The 20,305-nt window shown below is 66.8% G+C and overlaps 2 protein-coding genes across 2 annotated transcripts; one reads left to right on the top strand and one right to left on the bottom strand.

Annotated features, from left to right (window-relative positions):
• Window positions 1-833: 833 nt before the first annotated feature.
• OCLN (occludin) lies at window positions 834-6,464 on the top strand. The gene is made up of 7 exons (XM_086627863.1): window positions 834-1,526; window positions 2,693-2,851; window positions 5,006-5,169; window positions 5,263-5,451; window positions 5,535-5,706; window positions 6,194-6,235; window positions 6,363-6,464. The coding sequence occupies exons 1-7, from the start codon at window positions 834-836 to the stop codon at window positions 6,462-6,464; spliced, it is 1,521 nt and encodes a 506-aa protein (XP_086483989.1).
• A 2,449-nt stretch (window positions 6,465-8,913) lies between these two features.
• Window positions 8,914-14,893, bottom strand: NR2F6 (nuclear receptor subfamily 2 group F member 6). Its single transcript, XM_086627742.1, has 4 exons — window positions 14,790-14,893; window positions 11,468-11,562; window positions 9,652-10,176; window positions 8,914-9,188 (listed from the first exon to the last, which is right to left on the bottom strand). The coding sequence occupies exons 2-4, from the start codon at window positions 11,478-11,480 to the stop codon at window positions 8,914-8,916; spliced, it is 813 nt and encodes a 270-aa protein (XP_086483868.1). The 5' UTR covers window positions 11,481-11,562; window positions 14,790-14,893.
• Window positions 14,894-20,305: the final 5,412 nt, after the last annotated feature.

The raw sequence follows: 20,305 nt of genomic DNA, 5'->3' as shown, positions 1-20,305 counted from the left end.
GGGGCACCTCCGGACGGCGGCTGCGCCCCAGACCCCCGGTGCCCACCCTTGCTGCAGGTCAAGGGGTGCCAACGTCCCCACAACCCTCCCCGAGGGGCCCGATCCTGCCCGCTGAGCCCTGGCACTGCCAGGAGCGGGCGGCCGGGTTGGGTTTCCCATGAAGGTTCAGGTTTCCACTGCGGGCCGGGGGGGTCTTCACACCAGGGGGTGTCTGGCCCAGGGGGTCTCTGCACTTGGGGGGTCTTCACAGCGGTTTTGGAAAAAAAACCCCAAACCTCAAGTTTTTGAAAACCGCTTTGCCACGTTTTAGGGGGGTGTCGCTAACGTGCCCGGTGTTGTTATTATTTTGTTTTTAATCCAGCCAGATCTGCTTACGGAGGAGCCCTCGGGGCTGGCGCTGGCCCTGGGTAAGAGGTTTTTCTGCTTTAATTAGAATTTAAACAATCCGGCGCATTCAGGCGGTGTCTGGCAGCCGCGGTCATGGGGGGCCGGGGGGGCCCAGCATGGCAGGGTCTGGCGCGTGGGGCAGGGCTGGGGTGCGACCTGGTGACTTTGTTGGGAGATGCTCGGTGAGTCACTTCTCCTCCCCGTGCCTCAGTTTCCCCATGAGCAGTGGTGAGTCTGGCGGCGCGGCGTTGGGCACGGGCAGACGGTTGGTGACCGTGCCATCGGGCTGGTGACAGGTGACCAAAGTCCCTGCTGGGTGTGCGGAGACGTAGAAACCTGGCGGTGCTGCCTCGCACGGTCGCAGCGCCAGTACCGGCACCTCCCGGTGCGGCACCAGCTCCGACGGCTCCGTCCATCTCCCCACCAGGCTCTCCACCGCCACCGCCATGTTCAGCAAGAAGTCCTATGATGGCCCCCCCACGGGCTACGGATCCCCCACGGGCTACGGCCCCCCCACGGGCGATTATGGCTACGACTACGGCGCCCGCTCGCCCCCGCCGGGCTCCTACTACATCGAGGATGTGCCACAGCACTTCTACAAGTGGACCTCTCCACCCGGCGTGGTGAGGATCCTGGAGGTCACGATCATCCTGCTCTGCATCGCCATCTTTGCCTGCATTGCTTCCACCCTGGCCTGGGAGTACGGCTTCGGGGGGGCTTACAGCACCGGGCTGGGGGGCTTCTACGGCTCCGGCTACTATGGCAGCGGGTTGAGTTACGGCTACGGTTACGGGAGCTACTACAGCGGGGTCACCAACCCGCGGACGGCCAACGGCTTCATGATCGCCATGGCCATCCTCTGCTTCCTGGCCCAGCTGGGGCTCTTCGTCGCCAGCGTCAGCAAATCGAGCGGCTCCCGCTCCCGTCGCTTCTACCTGGTGGTCATCGTGGTCTGCGCCGTGCTGGCCTTCGTCATGCTCATCGCCTCCATCGTCTACGTCGTGGCCGTCAACCCCCAGGCGCAGATGACCGGCAGCTACTACTACAGCCCCTTGCTGACCATGTGCAGCCAGATGTACAGCACCAGCACCTACCTCAACCAGTACCTCTACCACTACTGCACTGTGGACCCCCAGGAGGTGAGGGTGCCCCTACCCCAGCTCTGGCAGACCCCTCCCTTCCCTCCTTGAGCCAAACTGCTGGCGCAAACCCCTTGCTCTGCTTCAAACACGGTGCTGAGCAAGGGCAGCACCGGAGGGAGAGCATCGGTGGCCACGCGTCCTGCCCTTGGGACGAGTCCCCGGCCAGCCGGCGTTTTCCCCTCCGTCTGTAACGTTTCTGGTGGTACTGGTCACCCTTTAGTGGCTGTGGAGGGCAGGGGGTGGCTGCCGGTGCTGGATCCCAGCCCAGCTGTTTACTGGGGCAAGCTGGCGCTGCGGGAGGAACCGGGGCGAGCCGGTTGCCTGCGCCGGGGAGTTTCGGGGAGGGGACCGGCTGTCGTGCCGGTGCAGAGCCGGTATCTGGTACTTTGGTCTCCCCGGTCGTAAAAGTATTTGGACAAGGTTGTGGCAGGGACAGGCTGCACGTGTGGGGATGGGTGCGGGGTCGGGGTGGCAGCTGGGTGTCAGCTTTCCCCAAGCACCCACCTTGGGAGCCTGGCCGGTCAGTGGGGCAGCGAGAACCTTCAAAACAAGGTCCGTCAGCCCCGGTTTCGGCTGGGGCCGGCAGGGATCCTGCGTGGCACATGGGCTGGGACTGGCGCTGCCGGTTCCCATCCGGCCAGGCTGGCCGTGCCGCATTCCTGCAGCGGGGCGGGGGGAGCCGTGGTGCCCGCGCTGCTCTCGCTCCACGCAAAGGCCGAGCGTGGCCTGGGTTGTCCTCTGCCAGCCCCGATTTCGGTGCGGCTGCAGGGATCTGGCTCATGGGAAACCAGCTGGCAGAGACCCGGCTGCGTGGTGCAGGAGCTGGCAGCGGGATTAGGGTGCTGCAGGGAGATGGTGGAGGGTGCCAGCTTCCTGCTGCTCCCTGAGCCCCAGACTTGTCCTGCACCCCCCTCATATCACTTGGGCTGGCCCCAAAAGCTCTCGAACCCCTGATGGGCTCTGTCACAGCTGCCTGGGCACAGGGGGGCCCTGCCCCTCTCCCTGCACCGTGGTGGGGGGGTCCAATGTTTGGAGCATTTGGGATGAGGGGAGCAATTCCTGCTCAGCCCCAGGTTGGTGCAGGGCACCTGCATCCCCGGGTCAGGGTCTTTGCATCCTTGTGGGACCCCCGCCCTGAGACCCACCCTCCTCCATCCGTCCAGGCCGTGGCCATCTTCTGCGGGTTCCTCATCGTCATTCTGCTCTGCCTCATCTGCTTCTTCGCTCACAAGACGCGGAGCAAGATCTGGAAGTATGGGAAGCCGAACATCTACTGGGACAAGGTGCCAGTGGTCCAGGAGGGTCCCAACGTGGAGGAGTGGGTGAGTCTGAGCGTGAGCTGGGGGTGCCGGTGGGTACCCGGGTTTTCCCTCTCCGAGCATCCTCCTCCCGAGCACAGGGGCTGCGTGGGGACCCGGGGCTCCTGGCACCAGGGCTGTGCCAAGCCCGTGCCATTCTCCTTTCCCAGCTGGGCCAGGGGTTTGTGCCAGGAGCCTCTTTCTGCCTGGTTTGTGCCACCCTGGTGCCTGGTCCTAGCATGTTTGCGCACGGCAGCGGGCAGGTCCCAGTTGTGGCGTTATCGCTGCCGGTGTGATGCTGTGCCCAGCGCTCGACAGGTCCCTCCCTGTCCCCGTGTGGGTTTTTCCAGCCGATACCATTCCCTGGCACCATGAGGCTTTGCATGGGGTGCCGGGCTGGGCAAGCTGGGCTCAAACCCCCTGGAAGACAAACAGGGTGGGATCCGCTGGGCTGGGTGCCGGAAGCACCACACCGAGGCTCCGGGTCCTGTCCCCTTTGCTCGCCCCATGCTCGGGGACATTGGCCACAAGACGCCCGTCGACACGGTTTGGTTTCGGTCTCGGCAATGATTAACTCAGCTCTGCGGGGCCGTGCCACCCCGCTGCCACGCAGGGAGCCACGGGCTTCGCAGCGACCAAACTGGCACCGTTTGGGCTGCGGATGAGCCTGTGGCCCTTGGAGGGGGATGCTGGGGAGCCCCCCCACTCCGCTGCGGCTCAGCCCCATTGCCCTTGGGAGATGCCAGTCCCAGCGTGGCCCCACAGTGTGCCAGGACGCACTCCGTCCCGTCCTGGCTCTGCAGCTCCCTGGGCCAGTGCCTCCGTGGGAGCCGGTGCCTGCGGCGCCCCATGGGGAAGGAGCCTTCGGAATCTCGGGGGGCTGCCGAGGGGCTGCCCCAGGACAGTGGGCAGCAGAGAACTGCAGCGTGGGCAGGGGCTGCATCCCTGTCACCATCCCCTGCTCATCCCCATCCCTGGGAGACCGGGGCAGCCCAGGGGTGCTCAGCCCCAGGGGTCCCCCCTGGAGCCGGGGCTGGAGACGTTCCTGGCGTTCCTCTCAGAGCTGAGCCCGGCAGCGGCTCTCGGCCCCGGGGACGCCCGGCTCTGCGCTGCGCCAGGCTCTCACCAGGACGTCTTGTTTTGCAGAAACACCTTTGTTCTGGGTTATTTATTTTTGTTAAAAGTCCCTCCCTTGAAAAGCATTTCCTGGTGGTTGGGGGGGGCAGGACCCCACGCACCCGGGCTCACCCTCACCTGCCCCTTGTGGGGGTGCCCGCTTTGCCCAGTGCCACCGTCCCAGCTGGGTGAGGTCACCCACTGGTGACATTTCCCCCCTCGGTGGGGTGCAGTGGTAGGGGGGTACCAGGCTGTGAAACCCCCCCAGGACGTCCTGTTCCCTGTTTGTTTGAGGCTGAGATAAACGAGTGACCTTCGAGTGGGCGGGAGCCGTCGGGCGCCGCTGCCTCTGTCCCAGCGTGGCACTGGGACGTAGCCGTCCCCGTGTCGCCGGTGGCCGCCTCACCGGGTGGCCCCATCAGGCAGAGCGGGGCCAGGAGCGGACCCCAATTAGCCACATCCTCGTTAGTCTGGGGGAAAGTGCCGGAGGAAGCGGCTTCACCGGCCGGAGCTCGTAGCCGGTGTTCCCAGGGCCACCGGCCCGGGCAGGGACTGGCTTCCGGCACAAACAACCCACAAAGGCCAGGAAGGAAGGGGGGGAGGGACAGACGGACGCCCCACATCCTCCTTGAGGAGCTGTGGCTGTGCCAGGGCAGCGGTGAGGGTCTGGGGGGGTGAGCAAAGCCTGGGGGGTGCCACCCTGGGGTGTGAAACGGGGTGCCAGGACCCCCCGGTGCCATGTGTCTGTCTCTGCTTGGCTCCTGGTGGGACCCCCCACGAGCTCCGTGCGGGGTGGCGTTGCCCACTGGGGTCCAGGGTTCCTTCTCCTGCCACCCCCCAGATGCGGCTCTGCCCACCTGTGGGGGCTCTCCTGTCCCCACTGCCCCACAGCCACGCGGGACATCCCCCCATAGCTTTGCCGGACAGCCCCCACGGCTGCTCCGGGGTGTCTCTGGATATGTGGGATGGAGACCAGCGTCCCGGCGTGCCGGGGCCGCGGTCTGTGCCCCGTGGGTGTCCCCACCGTCCCGGCACGCGGCTGAGCACCTCTCCCCGCTCCAGGTGAAGAACGTGGCGGACGGGGCCAGCGTGCAGGACGACACAGCCACGCTCGCCTACTCGGAGAAGCCGACGAGCCCCATCACCGCGCCGCCCTACAGCCCCCCCTCCTACAGCTACCCCCCCCAGAACGGCTACTACCCCTCCGAGACCTACAGCAGCCGGGGGTGAGTGGCCAGGCAGGGAGGGGACCCTGCGCACCCCTGCGTGTCGTCCCCCCCTCAATTCTGACTTGGCTGATGTCCCCGCGTCCCTCGCAGCGACCAGCCGGACCGGGTGGTCAGCCCCAGCCTGGCACAGGAGCAGGCACGGGAGCAGCCCACCAAGCCCCCTACCCGCCGCGGCCGCCGCCGCCGCCGCAACCCGGAGCTGGACGAGTCGCAGTACGAGACCGACTACACCACGGCCGTGGAGTCCGGCGACGAGCGGGACCAGGACCAGTGGGCCAGGTGAGGTGGTGGGGGGACACCCCTGGCAGCCCTCCTGCCCCCAGAGCCGCCCCTCCAAGGCCTGACCCCCCCCTCTCCCGCAGCCTGTACCCCCCCATCGCCTCGGATGCCACCCGCCAGAAGTACAAGCAGGAGTTCGACACCGACCTGAAGCGCTACAAACAGCTCTGCGCCGACATGGACGGCGTCAACGACCGCCTCAACCAGCTCAGCAAACAGCTCGACAGCGTCTCCGAGGACAGTCCCCAGTACCAGGTCAGGGGGTGGGGGGGCCGCCGGGACACCGCGGGGGTCTCGGGATGCCGTGGGGCATCGGGGATGGGTACATTTGGGCATCAGGGATGCAGTGGGGCATTGGAGATGGATGCTAAGGGGGGTCTCGGGATGTCATGGGGCATCAGGAATGGATGCTGTGGGGGTCTTGGGATGCTGTGGGGGTCTCAAGATGCTGTGGGGCATTGGGGATGGGTGCTGCGGGGGTCTCAGGATGCTCTGGGTATCTCAGGATGCTGTGGGGCATCAGGAATGGATGCTGTGGGGGTCTCAAGATGCTGTGGGGGTCTCAAGATGCTGTGGGGCATTGGGGATGGGTGCTGCAGGGGTCTCAGGATGCTGTGGGGCATTGGGGTTGGGTTCCGTGGGGTGTTGGGGATGCTGTAGGTCACTGCTCATCCCCATGGGCACCCACCCTCACGGCCCCCCTCTCTGGTTGTGATCCCCCCCACACCCGGTGCCCTGGCAGGACCTGGCAGAGGAGTACAACCAGCTGAAGGACCTGAAGCGGGTGAGTGCGGAGCGCGGCCGGGCTCGGTTTCGGGCTGGGGGGGGGGGGTGTGATGCAGTTGGGGGGGGTTGGGAACGTGTTCCCCCCCCTCCCCGTGGCTGAGGCCGGTCCCTGCGGTGCCCCTCAGAGCCCCGACTACCAGACGAAGAAGCTGGAGACCAAAACTCTGCGCAACAAACTCTTCCACATCAAGCGGATGGTGAGCGACTACGACAAGGTGCGGGGGTAGCCCCTGGCACCCCCCGCCCACGAGGGGCTCCCCCCGACCCCCCCCAAAGACTTTGGTGCGTTTTGTACCTTTGTTTGTATAAACCCCCCTCACAACCCACCATTCCCCGCCCCCCGCGATGTCGGTGCCAAGGGCGCAGGGACGGAGGTGGCTGCTGCAGAGCCCCCCCTCCATGTTTGCCCACCCCCCGCACCTGTGCCCCCCCTGTCCTGCATATGGGGAGGGGGCTGCACATCCCCTCCCACTGCTGTAAATATGTGTGGGGAGGGCCTGCAGTCCCCAGCCATCCCTGCCCACCCCGGGGTCCCAGTACCAAACCATGGCTGGGATGGGGCTGAGCATCCCTCGGCCAGGGAGCTGGGGGGGGGTGGTCAGAGCATCCTCCCGTCCCCCCCCCCAATCCCCCGGGGCTGCCTTTTGGGGAGCAGCCCAGGGCAGGGTGGTGTTTTATAAGGAACTGGCTGAAACTGTGTCATTTTTTTCCTTTTTTTAAAAAAATAAACTGTATCTATTGATTTTAAATCGGTGCCGGAACAGAAGGGGCTGCAGAGTGGGGGCTGGTGTGGGAGCAGGTACCCCCAGGGGGCAGGTAGCCCGGGCTGGATGTGGGGTTGCCACCGTGCGTGGCTACAGCCACATCAGCACCCCACTCCCAGCACCTTCATGATGGGGGGGGGGGGGGGGAACAGGACACCCCCTCCCCAAACTCCTCCACCCTGAGTTGGGGGGTGGGATAGAACTCCACAGACCCCCCCATTGCTCCCCAAACCCCATGGTGCTAACTCCCACACCCCTGCGTGCCACTCATCCGGTTCTTCCCCCGCCCCTGCAACAGGATTTACCCCCCCCCAGGGGGCCCCCCCATTTAAAAAACATCACCCAGAGCCCCCCCAAATCCCCAGAATTTCCATAAACCATCCATTCAGGTGCCTTAAGGGCTTAATTATTTTTTTTTTTGGAGGGGGAACTATATCTCCTCATTCCCCCCCCCGGGTGGGCTTCAGCACCACTGCAGGATAAGTCCCCTCACAGCATTGCCCCCCCCCCACTGTTGTACGAAACAGCTTTATTGACTTAATTTCTTGAAGTATCATCGAACAAGGATTATATTTTCAGTGAATCACTCTAAATGATAAATTCCCCCCCCCCAGCTCATCCTGTCTCCATCTGAGACCCCTGAGAGGCAGAATCTGGGGGGGGGGGAACACACTCCACACCCCAATCCCTCCAAGGTGGCTTTGCCCCATGTGTCCTCCCCTTCTTCCAGCACATCCCTGGAGACAAAGACCTTCCTCCCCTCGCAGCAGCATCACCTCTTTCCAGCCAGATTTTAGGCATTCCCCCCCCCCCCCCAAAAAAAGATTCTTCCTTTCCCCTAAAAAAAAATAAATCATAGTGAGGCACAGGAATATAGCGAGCGGGAGGAGGGTGGGTGGGCGGGTGCTGGCACCCACCTTCCCAATGTGAGGATGGTGGTGGGTGCTGGGGGGGGCAGGTAAAGCACCAAGCGAGGCAGCAGGGAAGAGCTGGATGCTGGGGCGGGGGGATGCAGCACCCCAAAAAAAAACAAAGGATCGTTTGGTTTGTATGCTGCATGGTGCACAGCTCTGGGTACCCTCATCCTCTCCTGGGTACCCCCATCCCTGGGTACCCCCATCCCCTTCTGAGTACCCCAGTCCATGGGTACCCCCATCCCCTCCTAGGTACCCCCATCCCTGGGTACCCCCATCCCCTTCCAGCTACCCCAATCCCTGGGTACCCCCATCTCAGGATACCCTCATATTCTCCTGGGTACCCCTCTGTACCCGAGAGTGGAGATGCTTCAGTGGAAAGTGCAGGGAATTGAGGGGGGGAGGGAGTGCTGGCACCAGGGGGGGACAAGCCCCATCCCCAAAAAAGGGGCTGCTCCGAGCTCAGCGCTTCAGTCCTCGAGGCTGGATCCGGCCCCACCAGGGAGGGGACAAAGGGGGTTTATATTTAAAATGTCCCTTTTTCCACCATTCCAGGAGTGGGGTGGCAGCAGAGGCGGGGGGGGGTCCCACAGCCCGGCTGGTCCCCCCTCCCACCGCTCCCATCCGAGCCTTCCGCCATCCCAAATTCTCCGTTGGGGGGACGGTGAGAAGATGGCATCCCCCTCCCCGGAGCCCCGGGGATGCTCCGAGGTCCGCAGGGAAGACCGGGGTGGGGGGGGGCGATGAGCTCCGCTTCACCGGGATACGGAAGAGTTCGGTGTCCGACAGTGGCACGGCTGGCACTGGGCTTTAGGGGGGCAGCGCCGTGACCCCGCTGCTTTCCGGGGGGAGCGTTGGCGGATGGCTGAGCCACAGGCTGGCAGCGGGGCTGGGGGCCGGCGCGGTCCGGGGCTCCCTGTGGCTGGCACCATCTCGGGGCACTGGAGAGAATCCGGGTGCTGGGGGTCTGCGGGGTGGGTGGGGGGAGAGCCCAGCCCCTACTGCCCCGTCCCGTAGGGCCAGTTGAAGGTGCTCCCAGACAGCAGCATGTCCCTGATCAGTGTCTCGATGGGCGTCTTGCCCACCAGGCGCATGAAGAAGAGCTGGGAGATGAGGGCGGCGGGCACGGCGCGCAGCGCTGGCAGCCGCAGCAGCAGCCGCCCGAAGCGCTGGGGCTGCGCCGGGTACTGCGCGCGCACGTACTCCGTCAGGGCCACCTGCGCCTTCTCCTGCAGGCTCTCCACGTGCGCCGGGTCCGAGAGGCCGCAGGCGTCTGCCAGAGGGATGGGATGGAGAGGGGTGAGTGGTTGGAGACCCCTCGATATCCCCAGCGAGCCCCCACCGCCGCCCCTCTCCTTGGGACCATGGCTTGGGTGGCTCCGGCTGCAAGCTCGTCCCTGCTAGGAAGGACCGGGCACCTCTGCCACGTGAGATGAACACGGACAGACTGAGGGATGGGGCTCCTCAGGACCCCCCCTGGTGGGCAGGGTGGTGTTTGTCTCGCCCCCATCACCCCAGGGAAGCTCAGCCCCATGCCCAGATGGACAAGTCGGGCGCTGCAAACCACGGCGGAGAAGCGCCGGGGCACAAGGACCCTCTGCCACCCCCCTGAGAGCCACCTGATGCCCTCTGGACCCTGAATCTCCAGGGAAAAGGGGGGGGACAGATGCTCCCGGGGGGCTCACAGCTCCACGGGACGGAGATGGTGACAGACCCTGGTGGTGGCACCGACCTACCCGGCGTGAAGAGCGCAATGGCTTTGAGGCAGCTGTACTCGGCCGAGTCCACCTGGAGCCGGTTGAGCTTCTCCACCTGATCCTGGAAGATGCGGATCTGGTCCATGAAGGAGACGACGCGGTCGGCCGACATGGGGGAGGCGTGGAAGCCGGCGGCGGCCAGCAGCGGGGCCATGTGCAGCGGCAGCGCCGACTGCGCCGCGTTGAGGACGAAGAGCTCGCTCCAGCTGAGCCGCAGCAGGGCCACCTGGTCGGAGACGGGCAGCTCCGGGAAGAAGGGAATGTTGCGGGCCCATTCCACCGTGCTGAAGAGGAGGCGGGCGGCCAGCTCGCAGATGTTGTCGATGCCCATGACGCTGCCCTGCTGCGCGTACTGCGAGCCGTAGCGGGCGGCGGGGTAGGGCTCAGCCCGCAGCAGCTGCGAGATGAGCTCCGACACCGGCTGCCCGTTGAAGTATTCCCCGCTGGGCATCGTGTTGGGGCTGGTGCTGGAGTGGGTGGGGGGGATCCGGCCCCGCTGCACGGCTGCGGAGATGGGGGGGGAAGGAGATGAGGTGTCTGGCTGCTGCCACATCCTGCCACGTCCCCCAGCCCGCTCCCAGGGGGTACGCGGGGTCCCCTCTGCCCCGTGCAGGGTGAGGAAGGGCGGGGGTGCTCCCCCTCCCCACCCAGCACGCCCAGTGGGGATGGATCCTGCCACCCTAAGGGACAATGGGCGGCTTCCAGGCAGAGGGAGGTGGCACATGCCACCCGCTGCACCCGCCAGGACTATGCTCATCTATTTATCATCCCGGCAATCCACTGGCACCTGCCAGGCTGCCGGCACCGTGGCCAACGGTCACTGGCAGCGTCCGTGCCGCCTCCTCTGCAAGGACCTGGCAGAGAAGAGGCTGCAGGACCAGCCATGCCATGCCAGACCGGGTGCCCCGGTGGCACTGCGGCCCCTCCCCGTGCCCAGCAGCGGCGCAGGACGACGGCTGCCCAAGGTCATTGCGTGGCGGCGGATCATTTATTTGCAAATAAAACGTCCATCTTGGAAGCATCGTTAACCCCGGGGCGCTCCCCCTCCTAATTGCATTCAGAGCTATTTTTCAGCTCCCCCCCCCCTCCCATTAGCGCCCACGATTTGCTCAGTCCCTGGTAATTAATTTATGGGCTGTTCATGAGCCACTTAAATGAGAGCTCTAAATCATGCTAAGTGGCAATAATGCCATCTCGACTCCTCTGGAAAAGAGGGAATTACTGTCCTGCTTCCAGTATCCTTCCCCCTCTTTGCTCCTCGCATTAATGCCACCTGCCACCGCGCAGCCCCGGCACCGTGGCACAGCCCGTGCCGAGCCCCCGGCGTCTCCGTCCCCGCGTGCGCTTCGGCACAGGCTCCATCCCGCCTTCATCCTGGTGGCAGTAGCCTGGGAAGGGTTTGGGGTTCGCGCCCCTGGGCGATGTGGGGGGAGCAGAACGCTGCCCTGGGGGTTCATACGGCTCCGGCAGCACCGGGAGCCCGTCCCAGCCAACCTCCACCGCGCAGGGGGCACTGGGGCTGTCCCGGCTCCAGGTGTGTCACCTGATCGGCTCAAGGCTCCGGCTTTTCCAAACAAACACCACCTGCGCTGCCGGCACCGAGGGCGATTCAAGGAGCAGGGTGGAAAAAAAGGGGGCAAACGGGATTTTTTTTGATGCAAACAGGGTTCCCAGAGAGATGGGAGAGCGCTCGGCTGCAGCGGGAGCAGGATGGGCACCGGCAGCACCGGGAGGCCTCGGCTGGTTCACCAGGACCCCTCGGGAGCCATCCCCAACCCCGCGGTGTTGGCATTACCTTCCTTCCTCATCCCCACGCGGAAACACTTCTTCAGGCGGCAGTACTGGCATTGGTTGCGGTGGTGCTGGTCGATCTGGCAGTCGCGGTTGGACCTGCGGGCAGGACCGGGCAGATGAGGTGCTGGGGAGGACGGACGCGATGCCACCGGGGGTCCCGGCACCCCACTGAGCTGCTCCGCCGCCCACCTCCCCACTGCCACCGGACAAAGCCCTTCGCTTCCAAGCACGGCCCACTCCGTGCTGGCCGCGGTTGTGCCACACTGGCCCCCAGCGTGCCAGCACAGGCGCTCCCAGGCGGCACTCAGATGCCATGGAAACAGATTTCCTATGGCACCGGCTGCCACTTCGCGTTGCCAGTGATGCCCAGGCTGCAGAAAAGCCAGAGAGACCCATGGGACGTGGGGGTCCCATCCTCGGGGACACGTAGGGATGGCACTGGGGAGCGACGCCCCGTGCTGTGGCAGGCGGGGGGAGGCAGCGGAGCAGCCCCCGGCCTCCCCGCCAGACACGCGAGGAATTTCAAGGAATTTCAACTATTTCCTATGGGGCCGGGGCTGCCCCCACGGTGCTGAGCCCGAGATCTTTCGGGCACTGAGAGCTTGTTGGCATCCCTCACGCCAGTGGCATGGCCCCGCATCCTCCGTGCTCTGGTCTGGCCTCGACTGGACCCTGCGGCAAACCAAAACCCGGTGGCTCCGGAGCAGCGGTGCACGTGCCCCCAGCCCTGGCGTGGGGTCTGCACCGGCCGGAGGGACGCGCTTTCCCCACCCCGAGTAACCTCGGAACCTGCAAGGGGGGTCATGGCCACCCCCGGCACACGGGTCCTGCCCTGGGCAGGGAGCCACGGGCACCGGGCAGCCCCTGCACCACGCACCAGAGCACCGGCCACTGCCAAAGCCAACCGCCGCCCTCCACTCCGGTGGCACGGTGGGGAGCGATGCGCGGGGCTGGGCTGCCAGAGACGCATCGGCAGCGGCCGAACCCCCCCAGCCCCGATCCCCACCGGGCGCTCGTGGTCCCCGAGGGGCGCAGCAGGGTACGGGTGACACCGGGTGCTCGCATCCCACCCAAGGGCCATCGCGGCAACGGGGCAGAAACGGGGTTACCCGCAAAGCGGCGATAAACGGCGGCGCACAAAGCCGGGGCGCAGCGGCAGCCGGCAGCTCGGCTCTGCCCGGGAATCCCGACACGAGTCTCCTCATCCCTACACGACTCCAGAGGCAAGACGGGCAGGGATTCCCGCCGCGCTCAAACCGGAATTAATTCGCCCCGAACATCACCACTGCGCTTCGCACGTTCGGAAACGTGTTGCCGATAAAAAGTTATTCCAGCGGAGAAGCGATAGCTCATCAAAACGTCACGTTACATCTTCATCAGCCGCCCGCGCTGCGGCGGGGCCAAAGCTGCCGGCACCGCCGCCGAAGCTGCCGGCGCGCGGGGGCCCGGCTGACCCTCACCGCGGCCTCGCGGCACCAAGAAAACCCCCAAATCATTTTGAGCTCCTCGTAGCGAGTTCCCCAACTGCAGCAACCTGGGAAACTGTGAGAACACAAAAGGCGTACACTGTGCTAATTATGTAATTAGAACATGTAATTATTTAGTGCAAGAACTAAACTGAATCCAACTCACTTTTAATATTCAAATTAGCGCAATCTTGGCTCGATGCTGCTTTTGACTCCCTGAACAAAGCGGCTGCCGGGGGAGCATTGTTCCCGGCCCCTCCGACACTTCCCTCCCTACTCGGAAAACCAACGTTTTCCTATCGCGTGGAATCACTTCCCAGCGCAAAGTGGGGGGAACAAACCCCAAAACACCGGCAGTAGGTGCCCAGATACCAGTGCCAAGCGCAGGATAAAACCTTGGATGCTCCTAGTGTGGGCGAAGCCCCTCCGTCATCCCGCATCCAAGCGGCATCCAGGGCACAGAGCCTGTCCCTCTCCCAGAAAGCCCCAATTTGGCCTTTCCGTCGTTCCAGGCAACGGGAATTTCTCACGAGCCGTAGGTATTCCCCATCTTCAAATCATTCATCCCGAGCAGGCGCTCGGCTGAGCCTGCTGCTCAGATCCCGCTGCTCAGATGGGGAAACTGAGGCAGGGCCAGGGGCGATGCACCCGCGGCAGGCGGTGGGGAGGACGCTGCAGGACCGGGGGTGACGGGAGCTGAACCCTGCCCCACGCTGGCAGCTCCGCGGCCACGAGTGGCTCGGCTGACGTCAGCCAGGACCCGGCAGTGCCGGTGCCGGGAGCTGCCGGGAGAGGAGATGCTGCGCACGGGGGAGGACAAATCTAGGCCGCCCAAACGAGAGCAAAGGCTGCTCGGAGACGCTTCCCACCGCAGGAGCAGCGCCGGCCCTTCCCTTCCCACGGCATCTCAGCACCACGAGACGAAGCTCGAAGCAGCCAGCCCCCTCAGGCGGGCAGAACGCGGGGTGCAGAGGTGGGGTATCCCGCTCCCAGCCCGGCTGCGGGGTGCCCACGGCCGGGACGCGGGTGCCATCCTTGCAGCACCCTCACTCGTTCAGCAAACGCCACTGGAAGCGCTCGGACGCGGATCTGGACCCCTGGACACACATTGACCTCCCCGGGAGCGGCCCAGCGCCGGAGCCCTGGTGCGTGCCAGCCAGCCCGACCCTCGCTCCGAGCCCAGGACAAACTCCGGAGTTATTTGCAGCTCCAAACTTCGCCGGGGTCGTATCCTGGTCCTGCTGGCGGGGGCTGCAGCCCCTCTCCCTGGCATCTCCCCGGCTCGGCGCCCGCAGTGCCAGGCTGTCGACACCTCCGGTTCCAACCATACCAGCTGCCACACTGGTGCTTTCTCCGGGCAGAGCGGCCGTGACCGGAGTGACTCACGACCACGGTGCGTTTTCAGGCATTAGCCTGGAACAGTAATTAATGCCGGAGCAGAACCGGGCGATGACGAGGACCCGGACACCGGCTGCGCCCCACGGCCCGGGGGACGAGGCGGCCATGGCATCCATCCCTCCGTGGGCTGGGGATGCGCCGGGCTGAGTGGGATGCAGAGTGGGGTGCAGAGCACGGAGGGACCCCGTGCTGCACTGGGGGACCCTGTGCCACGCTGAGGGACCCCATGCCATGCTGGGAGACCCCGACCCACACCGGGGGACCCCGAGCAGCTGCGGCGGGGCCCCCCGTTAGTGCTGCAGCGAGGCCGGCACGCAGCCACGACAGGGCCAGCACGGTGGCCACTGCAGAGCCATGCCGGGGACCTTCAGCGGGGGCCACCAGGGAGCTGCCAGCGTGCCGGGGCTCTGCCACCCCCGGGACCCCACCACCGAGCCCTCCGCCCCCGCCAGCCCCTACCTGCAGGTGTAGCTGAGGTTCCTGCGGATGCTGCGCTTGAAGAAGCTCTTGCAGCCCTCGCAGGTGAAGACCCCGTAGTGTTTTCCCGCTGGATTTGTCCCCGCACACCACGCAGTCCACCGGCGCCCCGGCCCGCTCCTCCTCGCCGTGCTCCGCGTCGCTGCCGCCGCCCGCCGGGGACGCCGCCTCCTCCCCGCCGCCGCCGCCGCCGCCGCCGCCGTTGGGCTCGCCCCAGCCGCCGGCCACCATGGCCATGGCTCCGCGGCCCCGGGGGCTCAGCACCGGCCCCGCCGCCGCATGGAGCGGCGCCCGGTGCGCGGCGCCCGGCGCCTCCCGGAACGAGTTGAGCAAGTTTTTTGGGGGGCGGCGGCCGGTTTGGGATTTTTATGGTTTTTTTTTTGTTGTGTTGTTGTTGTTGGTTTTTCGGGGGGGGGAGGGGAGGGTTTCCCCCCCCCCCGTCCCCTTTATCCCACGGCTCACTCCCACCCCCCCCCACCCGTTAACGGGGGGGCCTCGCGGAAACTTTGCGGCGGCGGGAGCGGGGGCGCGGCGCGGCGCATCCCCCCGCGGGGCGCGGCGGCTCCGGGCGCAGCGGCCGCCCCGGGGCTCGGCCGCATGCGGGGGCCGCCGCTGCCCGCCCCCGGTGGCTCCTCCGCTCCGCGGCACCGGCAGGGAAGGAGGAGGAGGAGGAGGAGAAGAAGGAGGAGGAGGAGGCGGCGCTGGCCCGGCCCGGCCCGCCCTCGCCCCTACGGGCCCCGCCGCCGCCGCCGCTGCATGCAGCCCGGTCCGGGTCCGGCGGGACCGGCTCCGCCGAGCCCCGGGGCTCTCCCCGCCTCCCGCGAAAGAGCAAAGTTCAGCCGCTGCCGCGGTGGCCGCCCTGGATGCTCCTCCCCGTCCTCCTCCCCTTCCGCTCGCCGCCCGCCGGGTCCTGCCCCGGCCCCGGCCCCGGCCCCGCCGCCGCACCGGGCCGCCCCCGCCGCCCCCCGCCCCCGCCGAGCCGCGGTGAGGGGGGGGGGGGGAACCGGGCAGGCGACCCCGCCGCACCGCATCGCACCGCAGCGGAGCAGGCAGGGCCGGTCGGTGGCCCGGTGGCTCCGTGGACCGGTGGTACCGGTTGTGGCGGAGGCGGGCACGGCGGGTACGGGCAGGGCGGTGCCGTGGCCTGGCCACCGCGGTGGAGCAGGCGGTTTGGCCAGCGGGGGTGGCTGGAGGTGGCCACCACCCCCTGCCTGCCCGGTGGCTTTTGGGGACCGGGGCCCTTCGACGGCCCCGGGAGCGCTCAGCACCTCGCGCTGCCCCGGGTGGCACCGGGAGCCCGGTGTGCACGGCCACGCCACGCCGTGGGCTGCGGTAACGGCTGGGGTCCTCGTGTCCACCCGTCCCCCCCAGCGAGTCTCCTCGAAGCTGCGGGATGTGGCAACGGGCAAATTCACCACCGAGTGCCGGAGTCCAGCTGGGCATGGGGACCGAGTCCCGGCACCGCTTGTGCCCACCTCGGCTGCGGTGCCGCCGCCGTTCGGGGCTCCAGGGGCCACGGCGGGAGGATGGCAAGCGATTTCCCTGCCCCTGGCCCGTGGCCAAGCCACCGGCATCGGCGATCCCCTCCTCTCGCCGACGGCCCCAGCGGGATCTTTAATTACCGCAAGCGGCACGAGGCCGCGGCTCGCCATCTCATGCGAGGCACGAGGGCCGGGGCTGTGCCACGGGGAGCACGCTGGGTCCCTGGGGTGCCACCGCTCCGCGCAGCCCCTGGGACGGGGCAAAGGGCTGGATGCGGCCCCGTAAAATCCGTTTGTAATGTGGTTAATCAAGTCGGACCCGTTAGGAGCTCGTCGGCCGGCCCTGCGAGAAGGGGCAGGCTGGGGTGCCGGCCGTGGGCGCGCAGCACCCGCCTGCTGCCACCCTGTTAATCGTTAACGAAGAAATAAACTGTGTGGAAAGGTGCCTGACCCCGGAGCAGCCCCGCGGTATCGCCCTGCCTTCGCCTTTCACCCAGGAACCAAACTCTCCTCCTGGCCATGCCACGGCAGCCCCGGTGCGTCCCGGCAGCCAGCCTTTCACCTTGACTTCAGGGGCAAAGTCCGGCGAGCTGGGTGCGGAGCTGGGGTGTGGGCGGGCTGGGTGCCCCCCGCGCACCCCTGTGCCCCCCGACGTGCCCTCGGAGCAGGCCTGACCCTATGGAGAACCCCAGCTCTGGGCGGGCGAGGATGCTGATGGCGAGCAGAGCGGCATCGTGCCAACAGGCTTGGACCCGGCGCTGCCAGGACCTTCATGGCACCTTGTGCCGCCATCCTCGGCGTTCCCAGGCCATGTGCCAGGGCTGGGGTCTCCATCAGGGCTAAGCAAAGCCCGGAGCCGGGTGCAGCAGGGGTGGATGGATTCCAGCTCCAGCCATAAATAAAACCTCCATTTCCTCCCGTCCGGAGGGATCTCTGCTCACCAGGTGCCGGCTACTGCGGCCACACCGAGGTGCCCGGCAAGGGCCACGCACGAGGCCGATGCCACAGGGCTGCTGCGGTCGGTCGGGGTGTGACGCCCGGCAGAGCCAGCTGGGAAGGGGCTGGGTTTGAGGGGGGGTCCCCAGTCCGGGCAGGGGGGTGACCCCCACCTGCAGCCGGCCCCACTTCTCCTTTCTCTTCTGTCAGGCTGTGATTTATGGCCCTTTCCCTGCCGCTCCCCCGCCTCCTCGCCCCCTGCAAAAAATAATAATCCAGGAACAAAGGAGGAAATTGGATCTTCTCCCCCGCGCGGCTGCCGGCCCCGCGGTGGGAGCCGGTTTGTTTTGACGTCGGAGTCCAGTTGGCGAAGGCGTTTGATCTCCGGAGGAATTCCTCCTTCCTCGCGCTGCTCCGCTGACTCTGCCACACAAAAGGGCCCCCGGGAGCTGCCGGTGCGTTTCGTGCCGCCTCGACGCCCCCGGGAAGGGTCCGGCACGGCAGAGGCGCCTGCCGGGGTTCGGGGAGGTTACCAGGCTCGGTGGTGGATCAGGCTCCGGCATGGGGATGGGTGGCAGCGGTGCTCCCCCCAGCTCCCCCCCAGCCTTTGGGCTGGAGGACGATTGAGCAACTCTTGCCAAAATGTGCCAGGGCAGGGCCAGGTCCATGGTTGTGCTACCGGGGAGCTGGGTGCTGGTTCTGCCAGAGACCTGGGTGCCAGCAGCACCAGAGAGCCAGGTGCCAGCACTGCCAGCCCCAATCCGGTTACCAGCATCCCGGTGAGCACCGCTGTGGGCTGCAAGGCGGCCGTGCCCTCTCCTATACCCACGTGGGAGTTGCCAGCAGCGGTGCTTCCCGGGGGCTTACATAGATACCACCCCGTCCGTCCGTCTGTCCGTCTGTCTTCCCAGGCCCCAGTGTACCCCCATGACCTGCACCCCGATGCGGGGCTGTGCGGGGGGTGGGCAGAGCCCTGCATGGTTTGGGTCAATCCCCTGATTTCCAGCCGTGGGGCAGGATCTGGCCACGGAGCCACTGGCAGAGCCCCCGGCCCCCGTTTGCAGTGGGGCAGAGGGTGCTGTGCTCCTGGGGCTGGATCCTGCCAGAGGCGTGCGGGCATGGTGGGGGTGGCGAGGGCAGCTGGGGGGCCAAGGGGCCCTCGTGGCCGGGGGGTCCCGGCGCTTCGGCTGCAGCCCTGGCAGCGCGTGACCTTGCAGGGCCGAACCGCGGCCGCGCCGCGGCAGGCGAAGGACAAAGGGAGGCTGGGGCTGGCTGTGCCGCGGCTCCATGGCTCCCCGGGCAGGGCTGCCCCACGGCACAGCCCTGCGCCCCACAGCTGCCCCATGGCACAGCCCTGCGCCCCACGGCACACACGCCGGCACGGCGCAGGGAGAACCCGTCGCGTTCCCGTGTGGCAAACACGCCTCCGGCGAGTGCACACGCGTGTGCACGGGACACACAGCCCCACGCTCGGGGGTGCACACGCGTGTGCAAAGGGCAGAGGGGGTCGCTGCACACACGGGCTCTCGCTGCTCCATGGAGTGGCGGTTTTGCCCCCCTCAATGCCACGGTTTTGCCCCCAGCCCTGCAGAGAGGCTGAGGGGGACCCCACCCCTGTTGCCCCCAGATCCCCCTTGCCCCTTCCCAGGGCTGCTCCCTGCTTGGCATTCCTGGGATATCAGATCCTGAGCCCCCACCCAGGCCGGTCACTCCCTCCCCAGCTGGGTATGAATCACCCACCCTCCCAGCCCCCCTCGCCCCTGGCTTCTCCCCACTGCCTTCACCCCTGTGCCCCAACCCCCCGGCACAGGCTGGTGCCCGCCGGGACAGTGTTTCACAGCCCCCCAGGACCCAGTTTCCCAGGGAACAAGGTGCAGCCCCACACTGGGCTCTGCCACCCCAGGGTGCCCAGGGGCTTTTCTGCTGCCCTTTGGCCACGCTGCACCACACCGTGCCATTCTGTGATTCCATTCCATGCCGTGCCATGCTGTGATTCTGTGCCATGCCGTGCCATGCTGTGATTCCATGCCATGCTGTGCCATGTCATACTGGCAGCCTGGCAAGCAGCACGGTGCTGGAGGCCCCTGGCTCCACTCCCTGAGTTGTGGCATGCTCTGTCCTGACAGAGGCTCGGGGTGTGCCAAGGTGGGCAGCGTGGCTGGGCCTGGTACAGCGGTGGGAACGGGGAGCTGAGGCCACCTCAGCCTGCCCGGAGACTCCACAGCCGCTGGGCACAGTGGGGATGCCACAGCCTGGAGGGACCCCATCCCCACCAGTGCCCTTGGGGGGACCCGGTTTGGCCCCGGGGTCAGTGGGACGTGGCAGGGGGGACCCGTCCCGCCGGGGTGGGGGGGATGGCGGGTCCCGCCCGCCCTCCCCCTCCTGCCGGCACCCAGGGCTGATGCCGCCCCTGCCCTTTCATGGGGCTCTCGGTGGAGCCTGACCCCGCACAAAGCCCCCGGGAACCCATTTGAATCTGAAAAGGGGTCTGAGCGCAGAGCCCTGACCTTCAACCTGCGGGTCAGCCCCTCCACGCCACCATCACTGAGCCCCGGTGGCCACCGGAACCCCCCCACTAGCCACGCCGGACCGAGCCGAGCCGAGCTGCCACCGGAGCCCGAGCCGGGGGCTGCAGGAGGGGCAGGGATTGGGCAGTGCAGGCAGCCCCCCTGCTCCGGTCACTGCTGGTGCCCCAGGCGTGGGCACTCGCCCCGCTGTGCTGGGCACATGGCAGCGCCCGCAGCATCGATGCGTGGGCGGCTGCGAGGCCCAGGCTCCATGGCACCGCTGCTCCCGTTTCGTGCCAGGGCGGCTCCCTAGGGCACGGGGAAGTTATTCGATCCACCCAGCCGCCTCCGGGGAGGCAGGGCTGCCCTCATTTTGGGGGGCTCCCGGCTGGTGGAGGGTGGCAGGGATGGGGGGCACAGGCAGCTCCGGGCAGTGTGCCGTATCCCCACGTCTCCGTGTCTCCGCGTCCCTCTCTCTGCCCTCTCCATCACCACGGCTCTGGATATTGATCCACTGAGCCTTGAACTCCGCTGCCGGGTCTCCCCGGGGACATTCAGGCCTCGTTTTAGCCTA

Source organism: Tauraco erythrolophus, chromosome 28, assembly GCF_009769465.1.
Source record: "Tauraco erythrolophus isolate bTauEry1 chromosome 28, bTauEry1.pri, whole genome shotgun sequence".
Lineage (NCBI taxonomy): Eukaryota > Metazoa > Chordata > Aves > Musophagiformes > Musophagidae > Tauraco > Tauraco erythrolophus.
This window is presented reverse-complemented; position numbering and strand designations above follow the sequence as displayed.

What these genes read in the sequence shown, in the direction of transcription:
- OCLN (XM_086627863.1), top strand. Translation starts at nt 834, where the DNA reads ATGTTCAGCAAGAAGTCCTATGATGGCCCCCCCACGGGCTACGGATCC. An exon ending in GCACTGTGGACCCCCAGGAG is followed by an intron (nt 1,527 to 2,692) that starts GTGAGGGTGCCC and finishes CCATCCGTCCAG; the next exon opens with GCCGTGGCCATCTTCTGCGG. An exon ending in AGCTGAAGGACCTGAAGCGG is followed by an intron (nt 6,236 to 6,362) that starts GTGAGTGCGGAG and finishes GGTGCCCCTCAG; the next exon opens with AGCCCCGACTACCAGACGAA.
- NR2F6 (XM_086627742.1), bottom strand. An exon ending in CATTGCGCTCTTCACGCCGG is followed by an intron (nt 9,189 to 9,651) that starts GTAGGTCGGTGC and finishes TCCCTCTGGCAG; the next exon opens with ACGCCTGCGGCCTCTCGGAC.